This window comes from Eimeria acervulina, genomic scaffold (genome assembly GCF_000499425.1).
Source record: "Eimeria acervulina Houghton genomic scaffold, Eah_scaff1055, whole genome shotgun sequence".
In the NCBI taxonomy this organism is placed as follows: Eukaryota; Apicomplexa; class Conoidasida; order Eucoccidiorida; family Eimeriidae; genus Eimeria; species Eimeria acervulina.
Window position 1 is genome coordinate 5,001 of NW_013549452.1, and position 3,060 is coordinate 8,060.

General features: G+C 55.7%; 1 protein-coding gene across 1 annotated transcript in view; it reads left to right on the plus strand.

The window, feature by feature from the left end:
* Window positions 1-1,881, plus strand: part of EAH_00054700 (hypothetical protein, conserved) — a gene marked incomplete at both ends in the record, with an annotated part of 6,014 nt that extends 4,133 nt beyond the window's left edge. The window contains 4 exons of the mRNA XM_013393924.1: window positions 1-316; window positions 545-628; window positions 910-1,539; window positions 1,768-1,881. The exon at window positions 1-316 is cut by the window's left edge and continues 104 nt beyond it. Coding sequence (XP_013249378.1) covers window positions 1-316; window positions 545-628; window positions 910-1,539; window positions 1,768-1,881 — 1,144 coding nt within the window. The remainder of the gene's footprint in view (window positions 317-544; window positions 629-909; window positions 1,540-1,767) is intronic.
* Window positions 1,882-3,060: the final 1,179 nt, after the last annotated feature.

Below are 3,060 nucleotides of genomic sequence, written 5' to 3' on the forward strand. Positions count from 1 at the left end.
GCAGCAGCAGCACGATCAGCAGCAGCACGATCAGCAGCAGCTGCCTCAGTCTGGGTTTGCTGCTGCAGCAGCAGCAGAGCTTAGAGAAGTGATAAAGGCCCTGAGGTGTATAGAGAGAAGCGAATCTGCTGCCGTCCTCCCCCGTCTCCTTTGCTACACGCCAGACAGGCTGAAGCAAACGCTGCTGCTGCTGCTGGAGAAGCAGCAGCAGCAGCAGCAGCAGCAGCAGAAGGGCAACGAGCAGATTGTGTTTGGGCCCGAAGGGCTGCAGCTAACCTGTCGAGGCACCGTTTACTTTGCAGGCATCATAGGAAGGGTGCGGCAGCAGCAACAGCAGCAGCAGCAGCTGCTGCTGCTGCACCACTATAGCAGCCAGACCAGTAGCAGCAGCAGCAGCAGCAGCGGCCGCAGTAGCATTGACAGCTGCTGCAGCAATTATATCCACACGTCTTGCTGTGTGCATGTGTATGCTTTGTTGCCGCTGCTGTTATTGCTGCTGTTATCACTGCTTTTGCTGCTGCTTTTGCTGCTGCTGCTGCTGCAGCGTGCTGACTACTGGGCTCTGAGCGGAGAAGAGAAGTCAGCGTTAGGTGCTGCTCTTAGGGCAGAAGGAAATCGTCTGTTCAAGGTAAGTAGCAGCAATAGCAGCAGCAGCAACAGTTATAGCAGCAGCACCAGCATTAGCAACAGCAGCAATAGCAGCAGTAGCAATAGCAGCAGCAGCAGCAGCAATGGGAAGGCTAGGATGCACGCAGCAGCAAGCAGGACAAAGCAGATTGTTTGCTGCTGTTCGTTTGCTGTTGTATCGGCACTAATAGCAGCAACTGCTGCTGCTGCTGCTGCTGGTACCGGCTGTGGAGCTAAATTAAATTGTTGTGTTTGCTGTTGTTGCTGCTGCTGCTGCTGCAGCACGGGTGGATTGGTGCTGCCCTATGTGAGTACAAGAAGGGTTTAGATATTTGCCGGATCTCTGCTGCTTACCCCGTGCTGCTGCAGCAGCAGCAGCAACAGCAGCAGCAGCGTTTGCTGCTGCAAGGCGGAGCTTCTTCCCTGTCTGGCCAGGGGCCCCTTGGCAGCAAATCTGAGTTATCGATTGCTGCTGCACAGTCTCTTTGCTGCAGTTTGTCTCTAAATGCAGCATCTTGCTGCCTCAAGCTGAAGCAGTATAGAGAGGCATCTCAGCACTGCGACGTAGCCTTGGCCTGCGCAGCACACAACTGCAGCAGCAGCAGCAACAGCAGCAGCAGCAGTAGTAGTAGCAGCAATGACAATAGCAGCAGCAGCAGCTGCTGCACTGATAGCAGTGGGGGGTCGCAGCAAGAAGACAGAGCGGCGACTGCCTCCCGGAGGGAGCAGCAGCAACAGCAGCAACAGCAGCAGCAACAGCAGCAGCAGCAGCAGGTGTTTGATGCTGCAAGGTCGCAGCAAATTGCTTATCACCGCAAGGCCCTGGCGCTGCAGCAGCTAGGAGACACTGATGCCTCTCTTCGTGCAGCACGTGCTGCTGCTGAGCTGGCGCCAAAGGACAGACAAATACGGGTCTGCTGCTGCTGCTCTTGCTGCTGCTGCTCTTGCTGCTGCTGCTCTCGCTGCTGCTGTTGCTGATTTTGTTGCTCCTGCTCTTGCTGTTGCTGCTGCCGATTTTGCTGCTGCTGGTGCTCTTGCTGTTGCTGCTGCTGGTGCTCTTGCTGTTGCAGCTGCTGGTGCTCTTGCTGTTGCTGCTGCTGATTTTGCTGTTGCTGGTGCTCGTGCTGCTGCTGATGCTAGCGGGAGTGCGGCACCGAGTTGAATGAGAATATTGTTGCTGCTGCTGCTGCAGGCTCTGCTGCTGGAGCTGCAGAGAGAGAAGCAAAAACAGCAGCAGCAGAGAGCTTCTTTTAGGGGCTTCCTGCTGTAACGTCTTGGTCAGTCGCCGCGTGCTGCCCCTTCTGCAGCAGCTGCTGCTGTTGCTGCTGCGCCTGATGCAGCAGCTGCTGCTGCAGCTGCTGCAAAGACACCGGGCCTCTAAAACGAGCTAACAGTGTGCACAGGTGCAGCAGCAGCAACAACAGCAGCAGCGGCAACTTCATTTACATTTCGGCAGCGTGCGTAGGTAGGAGGAGACGGCAGCAGCAGGAGCCCGCAGCAGCAGCAGCAGTTGCCGCAGCTCTGCGAGTACATCGCAGCGCATCTTCTTCTGCTTTGGAGCAGCAGCAGCAACAGCAACAACAGCCAATGCAGGTATCACAGCGGCAAATGGAAGAGTTTGTTGCTGCTGCTTGCGCAATCTATAGAGTTAGGAGAGGGACTGGCTAGCTAGCTATCTAGCTAGCTAGCTAGCTGTCTAGCTAGGTAGCTGGCTATGTAGCTGTCTCTCTTCCGTAGCTAGCTACGGAGCCACCTGCCGGGGAGGCATTTGGGGTGGCTTCACTCCAGCAGCTAGCTAGGTAGCTAGTTAGCTAGCCAGCTAGCTAACCGATGGCTGTCTCGCTAGCTAGCCAACCAGCCAGCTAGCTAGCCAGCTAGCTCGCTAGCGTTGGAGCCCCACATTGTTTGTGCGTTGAAGGTTCGGTAGCTTGTTTGCGCCTCAGAGTCAACAGGCGAGGGAGAGTCTAGCTAGCTAGCTTGCTAGCTAGCTAGCTACGCTCTTTACCTCCTCTCCAAGAGGCAACACAAACAAAACAGGAAGCCCTCAGCCTTTTAGGGGCCCCTACGGATGCCATTAGAACCCCTTTGCAATAAGGAGGCCCGAAGGGGGCCCCCTTCCAAAGGACCCTTTGGGGGCCCCCTGTGAGGGGGCCCCCCCTCCACCCTTTAGTTGCTGCATGTGTTTATTGCTGTTCTTTTGCTGTCTCCTTTCTTTCTGTCTCCTCTTCCTCGTTGTTATTTTGCTGCTGCCGTCATCTACTCTATTTGTTTCATATATTTGTATTAGGGCCCCCTAAACCCTTTGGAGGCCCCTAAAAAGGGGCCCCCCAAACCCTTTAGGGGCCCCTATGAAGAGGTCTCTCGAGGGGCCTTCCAAATCCTTTAGGGGCCCCTAAAAGGGGGCCCCCTAAGCCCTTTGAGGGCCCCTAAAAG